This window comes from Saccopteryx leptura, chromosome 4, assembly GCF_036850995.1.
Source record: "Saccopteryx leptura isolate mSacLep1 chromosome 4, mSacLep1_pri_phased_curated, whole genome shotgun sequence".
NCBI lineage: Eukaryota > Metazoa > Chordata > Mammalia > Chiroptera > Emballonuridae > Saccopteryx > Saccopteryx leptura.
Genome location: NC_089506.1, coordinates 48,541,376 through 48,567,217, shown reverse-complemented (window position 1 = coordinate 48,567,217; position 25,842 = coordinate 48,541,376). Strand labels below are relative to the sequence as shown.

The window sequence follows — 25,842 nt, the reverse complement described above, 5'->3', positions numbered from 1 at the left end:
AAGTGGATATTTTTAAAGAAGTTGCTGCCTGACCTGTGGTGGCGCAATGGATAAAGCCCTAACCTGGAATGCTGAGGTCACTGGTTCGAAGCCCTGGGCTTGACTGGTCAAGGCATATAAAAAGCAGCTGCTTCTCACTCCACCCATTCTCACTCTTTCTCTCTCTCTCCTCTCTCTTTAATATCAGTAAACAAAATATTTTTTAAAAAGTTGCTGAGTATATATATCTGATATTAAGATATTGATCAGTTAATCCTTCAGATAGGTATCTTTTACCATTTAATACATAATATAATTTTTTACTTAATTGGAAAATACAGTATGTATTGAATTGATAAAGAGAAACCTGAGCTTTCTAAATGATGACTTTCTTGGCTTACTTTTTGTAGATCTCATTTAAAACAAAGTGCTTCTTTAAAAATTATTTCAAAGCTGAATCAAATGCAAAAGTACTTGCCACCTTAGACTTATGGTGGGAGAGTGGGGATGGATCACAATGTCCAGGTAGATGTATGTGCTCCAGTTCTTATATCTGCCTTGTAAAATAAATTGAAGCTGATTGGGAGTTCCTTAAACTGAAAAACTGTTAGTAAAAGCCATTTCAAAAATATATGAATGGCTTCATCATCTAAAAAAAAATAGATTTCTTTTAGAAGTAAACAGCACTCTTTTCAGTATTGAATGCCTAGCCTGAATTAAGCAAAAATAGATTTAAAACATTGTATAATGATTAATATTCAAAATGGAGTATATATTCCTGAGTTTTTAGTAGATTTAAGACTTAATGCACATATCAATTCTTTTAGGAATTGAACATGAGAGTATTTAAGTGATTCCTATGATTTTCTGGTTCATGTGTGGTGATATTGAACTCTTTAGTCCTGGACTTTAATATGTGCCTGGTGCTGACCTGATGCTGTGCAGGGACACTCACTGCATCCCTTCATTCAGTCCCTCTAATTATCCCCACTTCCTGGGGAGCTTGCTTAGAACTGGGCATGAGTGCTTGTTATTAAAATATTGGGCTACCCTGGCTGCACATAACAGGGTCGTTTTGATACAAGATTTATGTATTGTGGAACCAGATTGGAAGCTAAAGTTGTTTGCTGTGATTTTACTTAAACAAATTGGTAGGGAATATTATGGAAATTATTTGGTTACATAATGGATCAGACTTGTAATAAGTGAAATTATGGTTAATATAGTTCCTGAGCTTGGGCTTATCTGTCCCGTTGTTACTTTTTTAGTGCATACTCAAAAGAGCTCTGACTACATAAATGATATGTGAAACATCATTGCAATGTTGTACGTATTTTCAGATGATTGTAGCTCTTTTTGCTGGGAGCATCTGTTAATGCAGAGCTTTGTCTCTTTAGGTTCATGTGAAAATGGCGGATGAGGCTGTCTGTGTTGGCCCAGCTCCCACCGGTAAAAGCTACCTCAACATGGATGCCATCATGGAAGCCATTAAGAAAACCAGGGCCCAAGCTGTGAGTCTGAATGAATCTATCTGCTGCAGCTCTTTCATATGTAGTGAGCAGAAAGCTAGAGTTTGTATCTTAAAAAATATACCATATAAGAAAAAATGATTGAAAATTCTGTTGTAGTTAGTTTATGTCACATGAGTTAAATGTGGCTGAATTCGCTCCTGGAAATCAAAGGCTTTGTGGCATCTGGCAGTGTTGGTCGCTGATCCTGCAGGAGGCTGCTGGATTCAGCTTTCACAACAGGGAGTAGTTTCAGTTCATTTCCAAATTTGATAGGGGAAAAAAAATCCCAATTAGTTTTGAGTATTTAACTCTTTCAATATAACAAAAGCGTAAAAAAAATGATTATAAACAGGATCCAAAATACGCTGGCTTAAATTCTATTTTAATCACTTAAAATTATATCTATATACCTAGCTGTACTTCCAGAAATATAAACAATGTAATTGCTACTGACTTTAGTTTGAGCATGTCAGTAGGGTACATGTGACTTACATGGAAAAATCAGTAATTTTCCCCACTGCCAATCCAAGGAAAAGACTAATTTCTGACATCAGAAATAGTGTTTTGTTGTTTTTATATGTGTATATTAATATCAGATAACTAATTACATATAATGTTAAAACAATGCATAGTTATCTGTAAAATTGAACGGAAGCAACCAACATGAGCAATTAACCTGGAGTGTTTCAATTAGTGTTCACATTTCTTTTTGAAATCAATGAATGTTTAAGAAGCTGAATACAGGAATCCATATTATGGATGCTTACAGTTTATTAGGAGAGTTAATGAAGGTAAAATTCTTAATTATAGCTTGTCAGAATGTGAAGTTTAGTTGAATGTTTATAAAAATGAGATGGATGGAGTGAAACTCTTACCCTGTGCAGCAGTAGTTTAAATTATTCTGTACCATGTTTATAAAGCTTAGTTTATCATTCAAAAATCTTTTATGTGTAGCTACTTCTGTGTAGATCATGATGCTGGCCTCTTTAGACATTTGACCTTCTTTCTAGCAGAATTGTTTTACTGGGAATACATTCAACACTGATTGATAACAGAAGGGTTAAATTTATGTTTGGCCAGTGTGGTACAGGCAAAAATCATTTGATTAGAACAGAATGGTAGGATTTAGATTGTAGCAATGTGGCTTGCAACGCATAGCATAAACAGGTTGTGAATGGTTTAGTGGGGTGAGGTAGAAAAGAACAATAGATATTAGAATTAAAAAGCATTCAGAGTACAAAGAAACAGTATAAACCAAATTTCCATTTTAGTTAGCTTTCACATAAAGTGCTCATTGGGTAGTGGCTGAGTACATTAATGTCATCAGGAACAAAATATTAGTTGGCTTGTATCCAGGGTTTTAGAAAGTAACAGTTCCTGGTACTGTAAGAAAGGGAATGAAGAATTTTAAAAAAATTATCTTGCAAAAGATTTCCTTTAACATAATTCTTTGATCCACCAGCTATTAGAAAATTCTTCAAACTTGTGGCCAAAGTTAGCCTCAGAAAATAGGGAGAGTGTGAATTGTGTTGAATAGTAGTCAAATGGCAGGTGGATAGGAACATATGTAGGCAGATGGCCCTGCCCTCCCTGTGGTTAGGACAAAGGTAACTTGCCTGAAGTGATTGTGAAAGAGGCAGTATCATGGAATTTGAGTCTGTACTCAGGAATGTGCATTGGAGCTGATCACTGTGTAAAGAGAACTCACCTTACCCAAGGACTCTTGAGCAGTAAACACATAACTGCACTCTGTATTTTGCTTACCAAGGTTTTGCGATATGATGAAATTAAAAGTGCCTTTTGTGTTCATTTCTAAGGTACATCCAGGTTATGGATTCCTCTCAGAAAACAAAGAATTTGCCAAATGTTTGGTAAGTTTGTAATAAATCAGAAACTTACTTTTTATTTCAGAAAGCAGTGTAAAGGTGTTGCTTTTGTAAATATAGGTAGTGGTAAATTAGAGAATTTTAACTGACCTAACAATTCTTTGAACATAGTTTGTGAAAAGTAAACAATTGTTATTCTGTAACCTGTCTTGAGTTGGAGAATAAAAATGGAAAAGTTATAAAATCACCTTTGCACCTAACGAACGATGACATTACACCTAGTTTATTATATATTGTATGGACTTGGACTTTTAAAAATAAAAACTTCAGAATTTTAACTAAATATGTCAAGAGTTCAGTGATTTATTAATTACTTTACCATGAGAATCAAATGTGAAGACAGAGTAAGAGTCTCTATCTCCCCCTTTATTGTATACTGTGGCATTTAAGATCATACCTTACTACCTTCTCTATTTTGGGAAAAATTTTATTACGATCTGAGTGTCCTCCTGCTATCACCATCCTCATTAGGGGAATTAACCTGTATTTGCTATTGAACTGATTTTCCAGGTATATTTATAACTACACTGAAGATGGTACTGAAACCTTAGTTATCAGATTTATTTTTTATTTTTATTTATTTATTTATTTATTTATTTATTTATTTTACAGAGACAGAGAGTGAGTCAGAGAGAGGGATAGACAGGGACAGACAGACAGGAACGGAGAGAGATAAGAAGCATCAATCATTAGTTTTTCATTGTGCGTTGCAACACCTTAGTTGTTCATTGATTGCCTTCCCATATGTGCCTTGACTGCAGGCCTTCAGCAGACCGAGTAGCCCCTTGCTGGAGCCAGCGACCTTGGGTTCAAGCTGGTGGGCTTTTTCTCAAACCAGATGAGCCCGCGCTCAAGCTGGCGACCTCGAACCTGGGTCCTCTGCATCCCAGTTCGACGCTCTATGCACTGCGCCACCACCTGGTCAGGCTAGTTATCAGATATTAACATAGGATTATGAATAATGTTTTAAAAAGCTGATTAAACAATTATTCTAGGTATTAAATTGTCTTAATTTATTATTTTAATATGATATACTTTGTTTCTGTGGTATACTTATGTTTTGTGTTACCATGGGTTCAAATTATTTGTGAATGTAATCATTTTCTAGTTAAAATTCATCACTTAAAATCTATAAATTTAATTAGGAACAGTTCTTAAGGTCATAGAGTTCTATCTTAGAATTATCTATTTTAACCAATTTACTTTATTGATTAAAAGTTAAGGCCTAGACCCTGGCCGGTTCGCTCAGTGGTAGAGCATCGGCCCAGCATGTGGCTGTCCCGGGTTCGATTCCCAGTCAGGGCACACAGGAGAAGTGACCACCTGCTCTCCAACTCTCTCTTCCCCTTCTGCAGCCAAGACTCCACTGGAGCAAGTTGACCCCGGCTCTGAGGATGGTTCCATGGGCTCTGCCTCAGGCGCTAGAATGGCTCTGGTTGCAATGGAGCAATGCCCCTGATAGGCAGAGCATCGCCCCCTAGTGGGCTTGCCGGGTGGGTCTGGTTGGGCATTGAGAGCATGCAAGAGTCTATCTCTCTGCCTCCCAGATTCTCACTTAAGAAAAATACGAAAAAAAACCCAAAAAACTAAGGCCTGAAGAATATAGTTAATATTTTAAAAACTATGTATGTTGCCAGATGGGTACTGGAAATATTGGGAGAATACTTTGTAAAGTTTATTATTGTTTAACCACTAGCCTGTATACCTGAAACTTATACAAAATAATATTAAATGTAGACTATAATTTAAAAATAAAATTAAAAAAAATAAAACAGGAAAACCCAAAAAACATCTAAGGCCTAAAGCGATGGTGACTTAAGGTTGCACAGATAGTAATGGTAAGAGTGTGTGGAGAGGGCCAACTTGGTGGAACTCTGCTGGGCCAGATTCACCGGGTTTTATGCAGTTGTCACATTTTCCTTTTTATACCGCCTTTTTATTTTTTATCTTTCTGTTTGAAATTTGGGCTGAGGTTCTGTCATTATGTAAGAACATTATTTCTATAAAATATATTGAAATGGACTTGTACAATATAATGTGTTAAATTTGAGTTTGTGTAGGTGAGGGTTCTGGGTTAAGCGGGCCCACCACCTGTGTTTGTAGATTAAGTGTATTGGCACACAGCCATGCTCATTCATGTTCATCAGGTCTGGGGCTGCTTTTGCTCTACAACAGCAGAGCTGCATCACTGTAGCAGAGATTGGGTAGCCTATGAAGCCTAAAATATTTACCGTATGAGTTTTTATAGAAAAAGTTTGCAAACTCATGATGGAAAAGGAGTATCTTAGTCTCACAGAAGTTAAACGATGTGGCCAATATATTCACTCATGCATTTAGCTAATCGTTTTAAAAAATGCACATTTGGTGCCTATGTTCATGGCATTTCATAAGGATATAAAAATGAATCAGATGTGGGTACTGCTTATGAGGATCTTATAGTCATTTTGTAGAAGATAAGACAAGTACACAAATGACTTCAATTCAGGGAAGAAAATATTATGAAGGACTTCGAGTCTTCATAAATGAAGGTGAGAAAGATATATATTTCCACTAGGCGTTTCACGTTAGAGAAAAAGTATAGAATGCATGATAATGTTCCTTACTTACAAATTTGCTTTCTCTTTTTTTTTTTTTTTTTTCTGAAGCTGGAAACAGGGAGAGACAGTCAGACAGACTCCCGCATGCGCCCGACCGGGATCCACCCGGCACACCCACCAGGGGCGGTGCTCTGCCCCCCAGGGGGCGATGCTCTGCCCGTCCTGGGCGTCGCCATATTGCGACCAGAGCCACTCTAGCGCCTGAGGCAGAGGCCACAGAGCCATGCCCAGCGCCCGGGCCATCTTTGCTCCAATGGAGCCTTGGCTGCGGGAGGGGAAGAGAGAGACAGAGAGGAAAGCGCGGCGGAGGGGTGGAGAAGCAAATGGGCGCTTCTCCTATGTGCCCTGGCCGGGAATCGAACCCGGGTCCTCCGCACGCTAGGCCGAGCCAACCGGCCAGGGCTACAAATTTGCTTTCTAATCTTATCTCCTCCATTTTCCTTAATCAGTGCTGTGCCTCAGCCAGGCCAGACTATTCCCAAACAGGACTGACCTTTTCCTGTTGCCTACCTTTCATTGCTCTTTCCCCTGGGGGCACACCTGTTTTCTCCATCCCCCCTTTCCCATCACTGTCGGTCCTTAAAGGCACAATTCACATGTTACCTCTATCAAGAGTTTTCCATATCCTTCTGATGAGAAGTAATCTCTTTCCTCTGTCTTCTATTAAAACATTTAAGTTTTTTAATTTCTTATTTGGTCAACAGCTTTCCCTATTATGATAAAATTGTTTTTTGTATTTTAGTTTCTTGAGACAAGAGACTTGATCTTTTCAGTCTTTGTTTCCCTTTTGTTATCTGTCTAAATGATTTCTACATAGTAAGTTCAGTGGATGTTTTGGGATGATTAAATAAATATTATTACATTAAGAATTTTAAAACAATAACCTTCAAGAAAACTTTTCTCCTATCACAAAAAAGACTATTTTGTAACCAGAAGGCAGAGTATTACTCTGTTTTTGTTCACTATGATAATATACACCTAGTAATAATTAACCCTCTTTTTTTGTGCATTATGGCAAGATTCTTATTTCGGATATAATTTTCCCACTGTTAAAATCTTTCCCCATTGGAGTATGCCATTTAAAATGCTCCTTTTGGAATATCTGGTTATAATTGGTAAATTTCATAAAAATAACACAGTACAATGAAATTGCTTTCAGATTTTGTTATGCTATATAAATATTGTTTGTGTGATTGGTGACCAACCATTGAAATTTGGAAGTTATTATGCCGAACTGTTTATATTCTTAGAAATCTGATTTCCGGCTTAGTGGTGATACCTTACCATGTTAGTGAAAACTTTTGGCTAGGAAGACTCGTAGAAGATGGAATATTTTTTTAAGTTTAATACTGTAGAGTTGTCTTTATTGTAATACTAGATCTTGTGTTTGAAGTTTAATCAAATATGGAGGTTTGGTCCTCATTAATGTTTGGTTCTGTTGTTTTTATTGCTGTTCAAAGACCAGCGTAATATTTATTTTGTTTATAGAAAAATTCCTTGTGATTTATCTGATATATTGTTGTTTTTAGTTAATAGCTAGGAATAAAAATGATTTCTTGGATTTTTTCCTGAATTTATGCTATATGTTTGCTTTAGAAAGTATACAGTAAGCCAATTAGTAAAAGCATACTAAATTTTATGATTTTTCTCAATAGGACATTATTACTTATGCTTAATTTACACGAAGTGGGATCAGATTACATACAACTCCTACTGTATAGGATTTAAATAAAACCATGTCTTGTTTGTTTTTGCCTAAACAATTCATGGAAAAAAGCAGCTAAAAATAGCCCTCATAAATGGGAATTTTTAGTAATTTTAATGTGCTGATCAAGCAGATTTTATTTCCAAACTGTTTTTCGTTCTGTGTTACCCCTCTGCGTTCTGTGCATTCTGAGTAGTAAAGGAACAGTGATGAGAGGCTGTGAGGATTTGGAGGATTAAGAAAAGAAATTCTGACCTGGCCAGGTGGCTTAGTGCAGTGGTCCCCAACCCCCGGGCCGCGGTCCGGTACCAGTCTGTGGGCCATTTGGTACCGGTCTGCAGAGAAAGAATAAATAACTTACATTATTTCCATTTTATCTATATTTAAGTCTGAACGATGTTTTATTTTTAAAAAAATGACCAGATTCCCTCTGTTACATCCATCTAAGACTCACTCTTGATGCTTGTCTCGGTCACGTGATACATTATCTGTCCCACCCTAAAGGCCGGTCCGTGAAAATATTTTCTGAAATTAAACTGGACCGTGGCCCAAAAAAGATTGGGGACCACTGGCTTAGTGGATAAAACATTGACCCCATGCGCCAGAGGTCATGGGTTCTACCCCTGTTCAGAGCACATATGAGAAGCAACCAATGAATACACAACTGAATAGAGCATCTAAGTGAAACAATGAATTGATCTTTCTCTCTCTCTTTCTCTCCTCCCCTCTCTCCCCCACCCATTCTTGCTTTCCATCTCTTCCCTCATCCCTCTCCCCTCCTTTCCTTTCTCCCTCTCTCTCAAGTCAATGGGAAATTATTTTTCTTGAAACAATACTAAGGTATAATTTTTTAATCCATTGGATTAAACAAAAGTTTAAAAAATAATTATAATATTCAGCACAGTTAAGTGTACAGGTGAATTGTCTTATTCTTGGAAGTGTAAATTAATTTTCAGCTTTTTTTTTGCCAGAAATTTGCTTGTATCAATCAAAATTTTAAATGTATATTCTTTGACTTCACAATTCCACTCCTAAGAATTTCACCTATAAAAATATACTTTTAAAATTGTTCATTGTAAGGTTGTTTATAATAGCAAAATTTGAAAATAGCTAAAAAATTTTTATCTGTAAAACAAAGAGAATGATACCTACTCTGCAGTGTTGTTGTAAAGTTAGAAACAACGAATTTAGCAAGCCTGACTTGTGGTGGTGCAGTGGGTAGAGCATTGACCTGAAACACCGAGGTCACCGTTTTGAAACCCTGGGCTTGCCCCATCAAGGCACATATGAGAAGCAAGCAATGAACAACTAAAGTGAAACAACTATGAGTTGATACTTCCTGCTTCCCCACCCCACTCTATAAAATCAATAAATAAAATCTTAAAAAAAAATCAAAAACAAAACTTAGCACAAAGCCTGGCTTTGCCAGGCAAATCATGATGATTACTTTAGTGGATGTGAGAGCTATTGAAGACTTTTTAGGAGAATGAGATACTTAAAATTAGTGTTATAGAAAAATTAATCTGATAGTTTATGTATATTTTGGAGGCTTAGATTTTTTTCCCCTTTAAGGAAATAAATAATTTGACATAATTATACTGTTATACACATATGAATGATATAGTAGTTTACAAATATTTTGACATATATAATTTCATTTAATTCATGTAACCATTGAAATTGGATATTATTAACTCTATTTAGCCAAAAGAATAATGAAACTCAGGTGCAGTGACTTGCCAACAATCATACTATGTTAGTAAGTAACCGAATCAGGAATTGATCTATGATTGGCTGACCATAAGCACAGAGCACTTTAAAAAAAATACTATACCCTAGTTGGTTCAGTTGGAAGGAGTGAGAGCATTCAAATAGTCTCCAAATAGTGAAGACAGATAACTGTAGGGAATTTAGCCAAAGCCCATAGAAATCTATCCTCCCACTTTAATAGTAATAGAGGCAAATATAGGCAACACATTATCAGGTTGTAGGAAAATGACTTGTATGGATAGAAACTTAAAGAAAGCCTTTTGCTAGGGCATTCGTCTTCAGTACCAGGTTCTAATCCATGGTGTGTTGTTATAGCTATGAAGTGTGTTGTAAGTACTTTGTAACTCATACTAAAATTCTGAAGTTAGCAAGTTTGCCATTTAGGTGAGACTCTAATTTGCTCATATTTGAAAAAAAAAAGTTTTTTGAGTAGGACATAAAATGAGAGGCTTAAACTTTGCAAGCCTAGAATTGTATATAACTCTTATTTTATCTGTATAATCTGTAATCTAGATAGCACATAGAAGTATGTTTTGTGATTGACTTTTACTTATATACATCATGGTTTCATAAAGGTTGGGAACTGTTACTACAGTGTATTTTCTAGTCATCTCGTTTTAAGTACATAATTATTCTTCTCATAAACATTATTAGAATTTCCATTTTGGACACATCTTTGATCTTGTTATATTTAATTTTTTAATATTTGAGAATCTAAAATTTTATGAAATTTAAATCACATGTATACATTAAAAAATAAGGTTTCCTCCATCTGTGACTGTCTGACACCCCATCCCCCCCCCCCCCCCCCCCCCCCGTTTAAGTCCTTAGAGGCCGCCTCTGGTACCATTTTTCTGGGACCCACATGCCCACATATTACAGTCTGGCTCTCAATTTGTTAGGTACTCTTATTTGCTGGACTTAGGTTTTATTTGTCTATAAGAAAAGAATTCGTCTTCCCTTCCCCAGGCTCCTAAAAAATAGGAATGAAATACCTAACTACAGGTAAATTTGCACCATTTTCACTTAATCTTCATGACAATTTGTGACATATTATTATTATTTTTATTCTTGGTTTTATAGAACAAAGAACAATCTAAGAAATAAATGCCTTGCCCAATGTCACATAGCTGGTAAATGAGAATATATATTGTAACAAAGTGACCATGACTATAAATTTTGTGCTTAGTTAATGTTCTAAACTGCTTTTAAGATGAATTGGAACTAGACTGGGTTGTTAGTGTTTTTTGTTGTTTTCTTTTAATTGATAACTTTGGCACCTACTTTTGCTATTGGTGGAGGCTATCCTCTTTCTGCCCCGCCCCTTTTTGTGAAATCCCCTATAGGAATGTACCATTGTTAAAGTCTAAAAACAGAATTCTTTCTTTTGTTTTTCTGGTCTCTTGACCTTGGATGCCAGATTTGCTGACTTTATAAGTAAAATAGTTGAGTGAACTGGTAGAGCTATAGAATGCAGTCACAGATGACCTTTTACTTCTTTTAAATATTTTTTATGTTGAACTAATTAAATCTCCTTGAATTTAGAGGAGAAAGCTCGATGACTCTTATCCTTTTGACAGTAATTTTGTAATATATTTTTAATTGTGACTCTTAAATATGTCATATTCAAAGAATTTATGAAAAAATATGAAAGAAAATTTATAAAACCCTTATCATAACAGAACATCTTTTGCAATGTTTGAAGACATGTTTCTCTTCCTGCATTTTGGATTAGAGTTCATCTTCTAGAATATTTGTTGAAGAATATAGATAATGTTGAGTAGAATAAATAAAAAAAAATTTATTTTTAGGGAGTCTTTTAAGGATGTAGATAAGGCAAATACCATGTTTTTCCATGTATAAGATGTTCCCACGTATAAGACTCACCCTAATTTTGGTGCCCAAAATTTGAAAAATAATGTATTACATAAAGTTATTAAACTCAAGTTTTATTCATCATAAAATTCATACAACTCCTCGTTACTGTCAAAACTCCTATCCATTAGCTTGTCCTTTTCTGTGTCTGATGACGAATCACTGTCCTCCACGATGAGCCCAAAAACAGGTGCAAAAAAGCGGGAGATGCAAATAAAAAAAAACAACTACAGCCACTGTATAAGATGCTGCCAGTTCTTAGACATGTTTTTTTTTCCCCCAGAAAAGGGTGCGTCTTATACATGGAGAAATGCGATACATTTAGGGTTGTGGGGTTTGGGGGTGGTTTTTTAATAGGAAGGTTAAGAATCTGGGATTTGATGAAGCTGGGATTTTCTTTCCTTTGCTTGAGATTAATATAGTTTGAATCTTACACTCTAGCCTTCCTTCTCCTGTCTCTTCTTACTGTCTTCCAGTTATTAGCTGAGTCTGGAGTCAGAGTTAAAATTCTCTGCTTCTTCCCAGTTATGTGATCTTGGACAAATTGCTTATGTTTGACTCTAAAGTGTCTTGTGCTTGCTGATTGCATGATACAGTGATACCTCGGTTCTCGAACATAATTCGTTCCGGGAGAACGGTCGAGAACCAAATTGTTCGAGAACCGAAACAATGAAACCCATAGGAAATAATGGAAACTGGATTAATTTGTTCCAAGCCCCAAAAATATGCCTATTTACTGGTGCTTTCTCACAAATAACGACTTCATTGATGCTGTCACCTGCTAACTCTTTTTCTTTAATGAAAATAAGAAGCAGCTTCTCCATTTCCTCCATTATCTGAGGCCTTTGCTTTGTTAACAATGTAACACCTTTGGCAACATTGGCAGCCTTTATAACAGCTTTATTCTTAAGGAAAGTTGAGATAGTAGATCTTGGCATGCCATACTCAGCAGACAGATCTGAAACACGTGTGCCCTGTTCATATTTGGCAATGATTTCTTTTTTCAGCTCAATCGTTGTTCTCACAGCTTTCCGTTTACCTTTGTCTGCATTACCACTTCTGGCTTTCTTTGGACCCATGTCTAAGGGTTAAATTCAGTGTACAAAGCGTGCACAAAGCGTGAGTCTCTCCACAAAGCGTGAGTCTCACCACAAAGCATGACTCTCACCACAAAGCGTGACTCTCTCCACAAAAACGTGATTCTCTCCACAAAAACGTGATTCTCTCCACAAAGCGTGACAAAGCGTGACTCACACTGATGATGCAGGCAAGGCGCGCTCGGCCGAATGAACGCCATTCGGCTCAACTCGGCTAATCTCGGACGTTCGAGTTCCAAATATTTGTTCGGATTCCAAGACAAAATTTTCTCGAATTTCCTGGTCGAATACCGATTTGGTCGAAAGTCAAGGCGTTCGAGAACCGAGGTATCACTGTATATCCTTCTCCATCTGACTCTTTATATTGAAAACATACCTCTTATAGCTAGCATGTAATTGGGTCATGTTTTTAAAATCTATTAATCTGTATTTTTTAATATTAGCATTTAATCTATCAAGTTTTTTGTTTGCCTTAGTTTTTCTTTAATAACAGCTTCATTGAGATAAAATTCTCATACTACAACACTCATCTTTTAGAATAGATAAGTCAGTGAATTTTGTACAGTCACAGAGTTGTGTAACCATCATCACTGAAATTTCACTAAAATTTCTTAGTAGTTAATACATGTCTAATATGGCTGGATTTATGTCAACCATTTTATGCTTGTTTTCTGGTTGTATCCTCTTTATACTCTTTGTTTTCCTTTCCTGTCTTCTTTGGATCATTTTAATGTTAGTAATTACATTAACCCTTTGAGTAGTATGAACGTTCATGTACGTCCTCACTCAAAGGGTTAACAAAAAACTCACTACTCAAAGGGTTAAAATTTATCTATTGGATCTGGCTTTTTTTTTTTTTTTTTACATATTTTGTACTTTTCCTATGACTTATAATGTACTTTCTTAACTTTATGTGGTCTACTTAAAGTTAGTATTACACGATTTCAGGTATAAATGTTGACATTTTGAAATAGTCCCATCATCATGTTTTATATTATAGTTGTAATATATTTCACATATATTATAAATACCGTGGGAAAATGTTGTAAGTTTTCTTTCAACATGCTTGAAGAGAGTTAGGACATTTTCTTTATTAATGGTCCTAACATCATTCAGTTGAAATTAAGAATGATTTTTATTTTGGTCCATTGTTAGGGTAAACAGAATAATTACGATGTGTTTTATTTTACCTTATTTTTTATTCTATATTTTTAATTGTGGTAAATCATATATAACATACAATTTACCCTTTTCACCATTTTTAGGTGCGTAATTCAGTGGCATTAAATACTTTTACAGTGTGCAGCAATCACTACTATTCTCCAGATCTTTTTTCATCATCCAGAACCCAAACTCAGTACTTATTAAATGGCAATTCTCTAGTTCCTCCATTCTAACCTTTAGTAACTTCTGTTTGCTTTCTCTGTCTTTGAATTTACATATTCTAGGTAACTCATAACATTAAAATCATATAATATATATGCTTTTGTGACTGGTTTATTTCAGTTTGCATGATATCCTCAAGGTTTATCTGTTATAGCATGTGTCAAAATTTTGTTGCTTTTTAAGTATGAATAATAGTGTATTATATGAATGTACACAGTTTGTTTGTCTAGCATATGTTGATTGTCACCCAACTTGTACACAAGTAGATAGCTGAAATCATGCTTTTTAATTCTTTTGCATCACTCAAGGGCGTTTCTGTGCCCTCACAGAAAATCCATTCATATGTGGCACAGTTTGGAAAGATGATGTAGTACAGTAGGAATAGCAGCTACCACTGCTGATATATATTTATAAATTTCATATATGTATATATAAATTTCCTGGAACCAAACCTTGCAAAGGGTAAAAATCACTGTGGATTAATTTTGAATGGATTACAAAAATAGAAAATAGACCGTTATTGCACTTACATGAAAGGTTTACTTTCTGGCAAGAGTGGGAAGTTGCCAGACTCTGTTCTAGATACTAGATATATTCAGTTGGGAACAAGAAAAAAACTGGAGTTTTCATGCAGTTATTTTTTTATTTTTTATTTTTGATATATTCAGTTGGGAACAAGAAAAAAAATGGAGTTTTCATGCAGTTATTTTTTTATTTTTTATTTTTTACAGAGACAGAGGGAGAGTCAGAGAGAGAGGGATAGACAGTAGACAGGCAGGAATGGAGAGAGATGAGAAGCATCAGTCATTAGTTTTTCGTTGTGACACCTTAGTTGTTCATTGATTGCTTTCTTATATGTGCCTTGACCATGAGCCTTCAGCAGACCAAGTAACCCCTTGCTCAAGCCAGCAACCTTGGGTCCAAGCTGGTGAACTTTGCTCAAACCAGATGAGCCCGCGCTCAAGCTGGTGACCTCGGGGTCTTGAACCTGGGTCTTCCGCATCCCAGTCCAACTTTCTATCCATTGTGCCACCGCCTGGTCAGGCTCCTGCAGTTATTTTCTAATACAGGGAGGTAGATAATAAATGAATGAACAAAATCAGATGACTATGAGTGCTGTAAAGAAAATACAAAGTGGATGATGTAAGACAGCATTGGTACCCAGGGTGTTTGGGGGCATGTGATGCTGGTGGCCAAGGCCAGGCAGGTTCACATTGGATTTGGGCAGCTGGTAGAGAAATTGCAGAGCCAGAAAGCATTGGGCCATTCCCATTTAATAGAGTCTTGCAATGGCATACAAGCAAACTGGCAGGGGAAAACTGCTTCTCAGGCAAATGAACAGCAAAAATGGCCCCTCACAGTGGCAGGCAGGCAATCCGCAATCTGCCCTGAGGGCAAGCACCTGTAGCCTTACCAAGACTATACACACGTGGCTCTGCCATGTGCTGATGCACTAATTAGGAAAAGTACAAGTGAGCAACCCTAACACAGCTGTTTTCCCAACATTTCGCCCCTTTAGGGTTGCTTGCTTTACTAGGTGTCCCCAAACTACGGCCCGCAGACCACATGTGGCCCCCTGAGGCTATTTATCCGGGCCCCGCCGCACTTCTGGAAGGGGCACCTTTCATTGGTGGTCAGTGAGAGGAGCACTGTATGTGGTGGCCCTCCAACGGTCTGAGGGGCAGTGAACTGGCCCCCTGTGTAAAAAGTTCGGGGACCCCTGCTATGCAATAGGTATCTTCCACAATGGTCCCTTTGGCGGGACTGAGGTACATGACATAAACAGAGCCTATAGCAACAGCACAAATTAGACAATAATTACAAAGGTGCCCTTCACATTTCATAATGTCTCCTTGAGCACTGTGCTCAGAGTTCACTGGAGGCCCAGCCCTAGCCCACTATCCTGTGGTTGGTGGGAGGGACTGTATAGTCCAGGGCTACATCATTGAAGCCATCAGTTGTCTTGGTGCGACTCTGCAGCTGGATGGGAGCAGCTTCCCAGTGCAAGAGGGCGTTCACAGGTGCCGCATCCCCCACTTCCCATCAAGGTCTCTTGTAGTACTGTCTGCAGGTAGCATGTCCATCCAGCAAGGGAGCCAGGAACCCCCTCTGGTCACAGTCCAACAGTCTATTACACTGCTCAGTGGTCAGTCTATGATAGCCCAGCTGTCTGTGCGATTTACCCAAGGTGAAAGTCAATTAAAGCAGTAGTCCCCAACCCCCGGGCCGCGGACCGGTACCAGTCCGTGGGCCATTTGGTACCGGTCTGCAGAGAAAGAATAAATAACTTACATCATTTCCGTTTTATTTATATTTAAGTCTGAACGATGTTTTATTTTTTAAAAATGACCAGATTCCCTTTGTTACATCCGTCTAAGACTTACTCTTGACGCTTGTCTCGGTCACGTGATACATTTATCCGTCCCACCCTAAAGGCTGGTCCGTGAAAATATTTTCTGACATTAAACCGGTCTGTGGCCCAAATAAGGTTGGGGACCACTGCATTAAAGGCAACTAGCCATACAACTCTTTGATAATGAACCTCAGCGCCTTTTCATACTGCTCTGTCCATTGCCACAGCCCCATCCAAACCTCCCAGCAAGTTTACAGGGCTTGGCGGGGACAAACACATTCAAGGCCTGTGCCACCTTGACAGTTCTCTTAGCTGCTGCAAAAATGCACCTATTATCTTCTAATGCAACATCTGCTGCACATTAGAAGGGGAGCAGTGGATTGCCAATTCCACCTTGGGCCTCCAGCCTCCACCTGTCTCCATTAGACGGGTCCCTTGGCTTCCTCCTATTCACTCTGGAACAATGGGTCTTGGGGATCCGCCTCTCTTTCAGCTGTCTCCAAAAAGTAATCCTGCAACTGTGCCACTGGAATGCCCGCATTTTCTTAGCAGCCTCCGGGGCCATCTGCTTCCCCCACTTTTTTTTTTTTGGTGACAGAGAGAGGGACAGATAGGGACAGACAGAAGGCAGAGAGATGAGAAGCATCAGTTCTTTGTTGCGGCACCTTAGTTGTTCATTGATTGCTTTCTTATATGTGCCTTGACCAAGGAGCTACAGCTAACTGAGTGACCCCTTGCTCAAGCCAGCGACCTTGAGTTCAAGCTGGTGAGCTGTGCTCTGATGTAGGCTGCAAGTGGCAAAAAGCCTTTGTAAATTCAAGGCTTAGCAAAAGGCTAAGTTCTCCCTCCTCCACCTCCATATTGGCTCTGATGCTGAGTATTTGCACCCACTTCACTTGCTTCCTTACTTTGCTGGGAGCAATTTACATGCCCTTCCTCTTACTCTTTGTTTGTTCAGATGTTGGTTGATTTCTCTTATGCATGGTAGGGGGATTCCTTTTTATGCCTTGGGAGAGTTCCTGATTTTGCCTCAGATGTGTAACTTTGTATCAAGGACTTCTTTGATTTGCATATGGCTATATAATAAAGCAAACTGGGGTTATGGGGCACTCGGAAACTGCCATCAGCATTGAAGAGTCCTCCTGATCCCATCCTTTTTTCTTAATAAGTCTGTTTTCTTAATTCCGCACTGTTCTCACTCAAGACCCATAATTACGAACCGCACTGGTTCGCGGCAGTGCTCAAACCAGATAAGCCTGCACTCAAGCTGGTGACCTCGGAGTTTCAAACCTGGGTCCTCTGCGTCCCAGTCCAATGCTCTATCCACTGCGCCACCACCTGGTCAGGCTTCCCCCACTTTCTTAGCTGCTGGAACCTCTGTTGTGGCCTACGCTGCCACCAAACCTCTAACAGGACTCTATTAGACCTGCCATCCAGTCTCTCCCTATCTTCCCTGGTTTCAATCAAATCTACCCACATTTTTTGTTCAAGTAACTCTACTGGCCTGTTTCTCTTCTTAGTTGGGGGGGGGCGCAGCATGGACAGCAGTCTACACAGCTCTTCGACTTTGTGCTTCCTCCACCCCATCCAAATCTGTTACCATCTTTGTAACTGTGTTGATGGGCTGCCCCACGTAGGGGCTCAAGACAGCCACTAGTGCCTGACTGGGTGGTGGTGCAGTGGACAGAGCTTCGGATTGGGATGTGGAAGACCCAGGTTTGAGACCCCGGGGTTGCCAGCTTGAGCGAGGGCTCATCTGATTTGAGCAAAAGCTCACCAGCTTGATCCTAAGGTCGCTGGCTCGAGCAAGGGGTTACTCGGTCTGCTGAAGGCCCATGGTCAAGGCCTGCGGTCAAGGCACGTATGAGAAGGCAATCAATGAACAATTAAAGTGTTGCAGTGTGCAACGAAAAACTAATGATTGATGCTTCTCATCTCTCCATTCCTGTCTGTCTGTCCCTGTCTATCTCTCTTTGACTCTCTCTCTGTCTCTGTAGGAAAAAAAAAAGACAGCCACTAGTTACCCAAAAAGGGCTGATGGGGTGCTACAAAGAATAGGATCCCTCATCCCTGCAGTAAACACTTCCTCATCTGGCCCAGAGGACCTCAGGTTGAAAGCAGCATTCTTCATACCTAGTTCCCAGAGGACTTGCTGTACCTCCATATACGACTGCCGCCAACTCACTGTCCCCAGCAAGTTCCCAGCATTCTGCCAGACTGTACTAAGGGCAGCCATCACCCATTCTAATAGGATATTGTCTCCTGGATTGTCATGGCAGTTCTGAAGATGCTGCCTCATGGAGGAGTGTGTGGTAATGGCAGCCAATTTCTCCATCTCTGTTCTAGAGAGCATGATGCTAACTACCCCTATGTCCCACAATTGCAGCAACCAAGCTGCCAGGGATTTGGTGAATTTCTGCCTGGGTTTCACCTCTAACTCCATCAGCTCTGTCTGGGTGTAGGGCTGGACCACAGAGTGCTCACCTTCTTGCAGAGAGAGTTGTGCCTGCCCCTGAGGTGCTCTTGGTGCTGAGTTTTTAACCTTCTGGGTGATCACTGGTTTGGCTATGTGTCTGTAGATGGCAGTTTCAGCCCAAAACTCCTCCTTGGAAGAGAGGTTGGAAACACCTGCTCCCACTGACTCAGAGCCATTCCACTGGCATGGATGCAGCTCGTTCAGCACCTGTTTCAGCACCTGCTTCAGCTCCTGTGACTGCTGGCTCTCGGCCTGAAGTTGAAGCTTGAGCTCTTGAACCTGCAGTTGTTTCTCTAACAACTGTCGCTGCCAACATTTAGCTTCTAGGGCAAACTGTAGCTCACAAACCTGCAGTTCCTTCTCCAATGATCATTCCAGTTCCAGGTACTGTTGGTCCTCAGCCTGCATTTCACACTGCAGCTCTCAAAAGTGGTTGGCTTCCTTTTCCAGCAACAGTGCAGTTCATGCCACTGGCACCGCTCAGTCTGTAGCTCATCCTGGAGCTTTTGACCTTGGGCAGACTCTTGCATAGGGCTCTTGGTTTCTTCTTGCAGGGTTGTAAAAAACACCCAGCCCACGGCCCCCAAAAGGACAGCCACAGGGAACCATATGCTAGAGAATAATGACTACTCCTCTATCCTACCCTTCTAGGATGTTAGTGGTTCCATACTGATTTGATCTGAATCCTGCCCATTACACCAGATGTAATGCCTGTGGTCAAGGCCAGGCAGGTTCACACTGGATTTGGACAGACACTAAAGAAACTGCAGAGCCAGAAAGCATTGGTTCATTCCCATTTAGTAAGAGTCTTGCGATGGCAGACAATCAGACCAGCAGAAAAAAAAACCTATTTCTTACAGCATCAGGCAAATTAACAGCAAAAACTGGCCCTCACAGTTTCAGGCAAGCAATCTGCAATCCATGCTGAGGGCAAGCACCCATAACCTTACATAAGCTATACCAGTGGTTCTCAAAGTGTACGCCAGGGTGCACTGGTGCGTCCTAGAAGATTTCTAGGTGCACCCTAAGGTATTCCAGAGAAATATGTGCCTGTTTGGGGGCAAAAAACCAACAGGGTTTTTGGAGTTTAGATTTCTTGGGGACAGAGGTGTGGGGAATTGGCTGTAAGCTGACAACTCCCCACCTCACTTGCCTGATTAGGTTGCAAAAGGCTGTTAAGCTGTGGTGCTGGATTGTTTACATTACCCCCCATGTACCCCGGAAAGACTGGAAGCAAGTTTCTTCTATCCTTTGTTTGGTGTAAAGTTAAGATGATATGTATGGTGGGGGATTTTCTGTTCTCAACACAATTAAGAGTAAAAAGAGAGGAGTTCTTCAATGTATTGACAAGGAAATGAGAGTTTGCCTTTCAAATATATGCCCAAACATTGAAGAAATTGCTAGGACACATCAGGCTCATGTTTCTCATAAACACAAGAATGAAAAAACTTAACACATTTGTGCCAGGACCTGCCGGATTTACTAAATCTAACTAAGAATGTATCTATATATATAAAAAGATAACTTTTTTGTCATTTTTTAATTTTTTAACCTCTCTTTTATGAATTCTAAAAAGCATAACTCAAAAACTGTAACATAAAAATGTTTTTTAATGTCAGAATAAATTTAATTTTGTCATATTTATTTCATTTAATTACCATAAAAACACTCTTGGACTTTATATTTTTTCTTTCATATTTGACTTAATTATTATAACATATTTCTCAGAAATTTGTATATAGTGCGCCTACAATTATTTGTAGGATTTTAAATGTACCCCGACTACAAAAAGTTTGAGAACCACTGCACTATACCAACGTGACTCTGCCACATGCTCACGCACTAATCAGGCAAACTACAAGCAAGCAAGCAAGCCTAACACAGCTGTTTCCCCAGCATGGCACCTAGGTATCCTTGAGACTTTTTCAGAGTCTGCCAAGTAAAAACTATTTTCATTATAGCTTTTACCCCTGTTATTCTCAGATGATTGTGCAGGAGAGTTTTCTAGTGGCTACATGGTGTGTTTTCATAACAGATTGAATGCAGACCAGATATGAGAATCCAGCTGTTTTCTATTAAGTCAGCTGTTAGAGATTTGCAAAAATGTAAAACATTTCCACTCTTTCTGATTCACTTTTGTCATAAAACTGTTAATTCTGATTGTTAATCTTAAATAGATTTATTCTTTTAAGTATTTTTAAAGTCTTTAATCCCTTAAGGATTGTTAGATGTAACACAAAAGCAAAAGTTCTTTGAGGTGACCCATTTTCTAAAACTGTAAGGAGGTTCTGAGCCACAAAAGTTGAGAAACACTGCTTAAGGTGAATGGGTGGCCTCTTGAGGAAAGGTACCAAAAATTGTCTCTGAGAGGGTGACCTTTAAGCTGAGATTTCAGAGGAGAAGAGCACCCTGACTACCTTTCCCAGCCCACTTCCACATTGTTGTCTGGCCTTATTATAATTACTTTTGTGCCAACACAAGGGCTGTTATTTTCTCATCTCAGAATTCCTGTCGTTTACCATCTCACTAGTCATTAGTAATTCTTTGTCAGTTTTAATGGACTTGCATATATATGTTTACAAACATGAGACAAACTTATAGAGGGAGGCTTAATCTCTTTGTATATATGTTTACAAACATGAGACAAATTTATAGAGGGAGGCTTAATCTCTTTGGTATTCATACCAATCTGAGTTGAAATACATTTTTATTACTTAAAAATTGACAAACATTTGTTAGGATTTATTATTTTCTATTCATTTCATTTGTATAAAATACAATATATTAGACTTCTATATATGACTTTTAGTATAATACAGCTTTGTTTTCTGTACATATTTGTTAATGGTAAATTTGTTTTGCAGTCTTATTTATTTATTTATTTATTCATTCATTTTAGAGAAGAGAGAGTTAGAATGAGAGAGAGAGAAAGAGAGAGAGAGAGAGAAAGAGAGAGAGAGAGAGAGATAGAAAGGGGGGAGGAGCAGGAAGCATCAACTCCCATATGTGCCTTGACCAGGCAAGCCCAGGGTTTCGAACCGGTGACCTCATTGTTCCAGGTCAACACTTTATCCACTGTGCCACCACAGGTCAGGCTGTTTTGCAGTCTTTTTTAGTTATTGATTTTAGAGAGCAAGGAAGGGAGAGAAAGAGACAGAGACAGAGAGAAAGTGTCAGGAACATAGATTTGTTCATTTCTGTGTCCTGAGTGGGTATTGAACTGGCAACATCTGTACTTCGGGAGGACACTCTAACCAAGTGAGCTATGTGGCCAGGGCTTGTTTTACAGTTTTCATGCTTTAGAGTTTTAAATTGGGGTCTATTTTAATTAGTGTCGTATATGAAGACTCTGTGGTTTTTATTATCATTCTTACTATTGCCACCTTTATCATACCATTTATTTATTTATTTTAATTTTTTTTTTTTAAATTTTATTTATTCATTTTTTTTAGAGAGGAGAGAGGGAGGGAGAGAGAGACAGAGAGGGAGAGAGAGGAGAGAGAGACAGAGAGAGAGAAGGGGGAGGAGCTGGAAGCATCAACTCCCATATGTGCCTTTACCAGGAAAGCCCAGGGTTTCAAACCGGCGACCTCAGCATTTCCAGGTCGATGCTTTATCCACTGTGCCACCACAGGTCAGGCATATCATACCATTTAAAAGCAAAAACATTTTAAAGAATGAATAGTAGAGAAAGATAAAAAGAAAATAATGACTTGAGAAAAATAGAAGTACAGCAACAAGGTTGATTGTGACCATGATACGAATATATGAGATTTCAACCCTTAGTAATTTGTTAATTTTTTTTTTGGAGTATTTACTGTGTGCCAGGCACTATTTCAAGCACTCTACGTGTACGTGTACTAACTCAACTGCTTTACAAAATAGCCTTACAGGTGTTTAGTGCTATCCTTACTATACAAGTGTAAGAAGTGAAAGGAATGTGAATTTAAGCAAGTTGCTCAAGGTCACACAGGTGTTAGTGCCAGGACCAGGATTTGAACTCAGGCATTGCCTACACTCCTAACTTCTGGGCAATGCTACCTCTGAAGAAGAGGTTGTATAACTTGTTGTGGAGCAAAACAAAATAAAAACTTAAAATGTTTCAGCTCTTTTTTTCATCATCCATCATTATTTTTTCCCTGTAAGACTATAATTTTATCATTTGTTATAATTTTATCATTTGTTAAGCCTCTTGGTATCTCCAGCTTGTAGAACGTTTCCAGAACCAAAGGGACTACATAAAGAGTTGTCTAGAAAAGTTTACCTTACCCCCAAAGGCTAGAAATGTTAACAAGAAGCAGATGAAATAAGAAGGAAAGGACACAGAACAAGAAAGAGAACCATGGCCTGACCAGGTGGTGGCACAGTGGATAGAGCGTCGGACTGGGATGCGGAAGGACCCAGGTTTGAGACCCCAAGGTCGCCAGCTTGAGCGGGCCTCATCTGGCTTGAGCAAAGAGCTCACCAGCTTAGACCCAAGGTCACTGGCTCCAGCAGGGGGTTACTCGGTCTGCTGAAGGCCCGCGGTCAAGGCACATGTGAGAAAGCAATCAATGAACAACTAAGAAGTCGCAACGCGCAACAAGAAACTGATGATTGATGCTTCTCATCTCTCTCCGTTCCTGTCTGTCTGTCCCTATCTCTGCCTCTGTAAAAAAAAAAAAAAAAGAAGCATGGAAGGCGGTAAGGGTGGTTTGGAGTAGAGTCTGTAGTGTGGTGGTTCTGGTTGAGTCACTACGTGTCAGTCATGACAGTGACCAAGAGCACACATGTTGGAGGAATTGCTTTTTAGATGTCTTGGCCAGTATAATTTTAGTGACTAGGATGTGGGGATTTCAGCAGGGACAGTATTTAGTAGAGATTAAAACCAGCAGTGAGGATGATTAATTACAGACACTGAAAATAGCAAATAAGGAAAAGAGGTAAGAGATAAAAACAGCTCTCTCTGAGGTGCCAAAGAAAAGTAACCAGTAATGGAGAAGTATATATCCTGTAGAAGGTGGACAAATGTTTCTATCATTTGGAAATTTTCTTCAAGGTAAAAGAAGTCAAAGCTCCAGCTTTAGGCAGGTATACTTTTGAATAAAAGGACTTGGTTAAGTGGGTCTTTGATGCGGGAAGGATGAGGACTTGGATTCCTAGTGAACAGATGATTCTCTTGTTTGGGTGACTGTCAAATACTATATAAAGTAGTTTCATATGTGCTTTTTTCCCCAATCTGTATGTACCTTATTGTATTATCTTTAATTTATAGGTTAAGGAAGTTAATCAGAAATATAATGATTTTCTTAATCACATACTAGTAGGTAATCAGTTCTTTGGATTGAAGTCTATTGTTTTTTTTCAAGCCCAGAAGGTTCTAAAATCTAGAGTGTATTTGCACACTATTATATTACTATATGGAGAAATTAATTTTAGGCCCTTGCTGGGTAGCTCAGTTGGTTAGAGTGTTATGCAGTTTGACCCCTGGTCAGGTCACATAGAAGAATTAACCAAGGAATGCATAAAGAAGTGGAACAACAAATCAACCTTTCTGTCTCTCCCTTTCTCTTTCTCATTCTCTCTCTTTCTCTCTCCCCCACCTTCCCTCCTAATCACTAAAAAAAAAAAGTTTAGCTAGTAATCACAGAGGAAAACATAACCAGATTTTAAATATTTTAATATTTGTTGTGATTAATTTTTTATGGGCTTTAAGAATATGGTATTTTCTTTTTAGGTCATCAGCGAAAGATAAAATTATATTCAAACATTCTAATATTATAAATGCTTGCTTGCATTATAGTGTTTAGTTTTGGAAAAATAAGCATCACAATAACAAAATAGTAAATTAACATATTAATAATTCCTTTATTTATTCATTCTAGTGTCACATTTATTTTGAACTTTTCATTTAAGATTTAATTATGAAAATTTATTTTAAAAGTTACTAGATATTAGATGTCTGTTCACATTGTTCTGTTTTTTTTTCACTGTAAATTGCAGTTTGGATTATGGTGAATAGGCTAACATTTTGTGCCCCAATAAATGAGCCTCTGTTCATATAAGTAATTGTTTTATTTATTTTGAGATCTAAATCATTAGTTTACGTGATTTGTAATTTTTTCTTGACAAACTTCTAACTTTTTCAGGGTATCGCCAGGTCCCTGGTGAGCTTTAGATCGTTAAGTCTAGAATTTGTTGACTGAATTAGTGAATAAATCAATAGATTAGTACTTTTTTTTTTTTAACATCCATAGATTTTATTTTTACCCTTTGGGGACTGTTTAAAGTAATGGTAGCATTTACATAAGTTACACAAATCTTAACCAAAGCTGACCATGTTTACAGTAATGTTTTGCACAATATGTTTAGTTGTTGAAGTGTAAAAATTTCAAGTTTATCTTAGCCTTTCAGTCTATGAGGTATTAAAAGTGGTGACAGGGCTGCTCTGTTACTGTTTTGCAGTTAGCTCTTTTAATTGATGTTGAATTGTGGGTTTCCATGCACACAGGGTTAAGTAAAAAGGTTGCAGTCATCTAGTGAGCATTTTTCTTTTAATGTGCTCATTAGTGGCGGCAAGTCCAGGTTTCAGCACATGTCAGTAATTTACATTTCATTGCTGAGTGGCTACCCTTGTTCCAGAGTTGTTTCTAAGCCTGATGAATATATATTGGGAATAAACAGTGTAGAAGAATTGAAAGCCAAATACCCCGCCAGGCCTTTCAGTTGGTTCTGAAGCTTCCAGTGGATCTCTGATTAGCAATGCATGAAGTAGGAGGAAAATGCAAAGATGAGGCCTACAAAAGTTGTCACAGGTAGGCTGTCCTCTTAAATCTCTTTTTTTGTTATCGCATTTCCATTTCATCCTTCCCAGATTCTTCTTTAATGGCAGACTTTCTGTTAAAGTGCAAATAGTCTGTAAGACCTAGGAAGTGAACAATAGAGGATCAACCTGGTTCCTTTACCCCTTCTAACTATTAAACCAAGTCTGATTGTTATGCACTGAGTCGACAGAGGCAAAGGGCTTGATAGGCCTTGCAGCTCCTAGGGACCTCATTACTGTGATTGGGATCTCTGTGGTGATTCCTTCTGGGATTCAATTTTCCCTCTTTGCCTGATTGGTACCAGCTTGTTCTGGCTTTTGAAAGTTGCATAGATCATTAAAGGGTAATCTGTAGAGGCTGTGGTCAGTGTTGCTAGACATAGAAACAAGACTCATGTTAATGTT

The 25,842-nt window shown here is 38.5% G+C and overlaps 1 protein-coding gene across 2 annotated transcripts in view; it reads left to right on the top strand.

Moving 5' to 3' along the window:
* Positions 1-25,842, top strand: part of PCCA (propionyl-CoA carboxylase subunit alpha) — a 446,596-nt gene that overhangs the window by 88,138 nt on the left and 332,616 nt on the right. For both annotated transcript variants that reach the window (XM_066380610.1, XM_066380609.1), the window contains exons 5-6: positions 1,377-1,490; positions 3,308-3,361. In XM_066380610.1, the coding sequence (XP_066236707.1) occupies positions 1,377-1,490; positions 3,308-3,361 (168 nt within the window). The remainder of the gene's footprint in view (positions 1-1,376; positions 1,491-3,307; positions 3,362-25,842) is intronic.